Genomic DNA, 927 nt, shown 5'->3' on the forward strand with positions numbered 1-927 from the left:
GGGCCAGGTATGCTTTACCATAAAGAAAAACGTAGACTGTCAACATGTTCTCGAGGATAAAACGCAAACCATGCGCTCCAAAGCCAATAGAAAGAACAGATCCTGTAAGTCCTGCGCCCACCAAAACAAGAACCTTAGATGTCGCAACTCCTGCTTGCATCGCCATTGCGTCCCACAAACCTGGGATCGCTTACCCTGCAACTCAATTTCCTGAATGCTTCCTTCCAACAAAATGGCTGCAGAATCGAATGGGAGGGATCGATCATGGTTACCAATAATAAGATAAAACAAATAATATGGTTCTACTTGAAGAGAAGCGAGCTGTAAATGATCTGTGTATTTTGGTATGTCCCTTCGGGGCATTGGTTTTGGAAGCAATAACATCTACGTCATCCTGTAAAAGTTCTTTTATTTTGGGTTTTGCAATGCTTCCAGACTGGATTGTATCTGCAATGTATTGAAGGCCCTTTAAGCTTTTACCCTCGGTAAATGTTGAAGCTGTGCGTTCTAATCGAGCCTTTGCAGGGAAATCCTGTAACAGTTCTGCCATGGGTCCATCTTTTGTTTCTCCAACAAATTGGCATAAATACCAAACACCAGCATTTGCAAAATCCTGTTTATCTTCCAGTGACACAATCTTCCCCTCCAGTCCAGAGACCATTTTTTTGAATTGCATCTATGTCAAATCCAATCTGTGAAAGGTCTTCGCGGACTTCAGATACCTCATTCTTTTGAAACTTGCAATCTGGGCTTACGACGACACCTAATAACCTAATGATAAGGATAAGCGGTCGAATTGACAGGCAAAGGGTATAAGCTGATCACTGATAATGGATTTTGATGGATATGACAGCTGTGTTAGATTGGCTACGGATTAGGACAAATCCCCGATTTCGTAGCGCAACGAGTACAAAATATGAATTATGC

General features: G+C 42.1%; 1 protein-coding gene across 1 annotated transcript; it reads right to left on the reverse strand.

Moving 5' to 3' along the window:
• Positions 1 to 268: 268 nt before the first annotated feature.
• LOC149184828 (uncharacterized) lies at positions 269 to 661 on the reverse strand. Its single transcript, XM_089415452.1, has one exon. It carries the CDS (start codon positions 659 to 661, stop codon positions 269 to 271), a length of 393 nt encoding a protein of 130 aa, XP_089271578.1.
• Between the last annotated feature and the right edge of the window lie 266 nt (positions 662 to 927).

Source organism: Pinus tabuliformis, chromosome 3_2, assembly GCF_031772625.1.
Source record: "Pinus tabuliformis cultivar Carrire ecotype Pingquan chromosome 3_2, CPIR1, whole genome shotgun sequence".
NCBI classification, from domain to species: Eukaryota; Viridiplantae; Streptophyta; class Pinopsida; order Pinales; family Pinaceae; genus Pinus; species Pinus tabuliformis.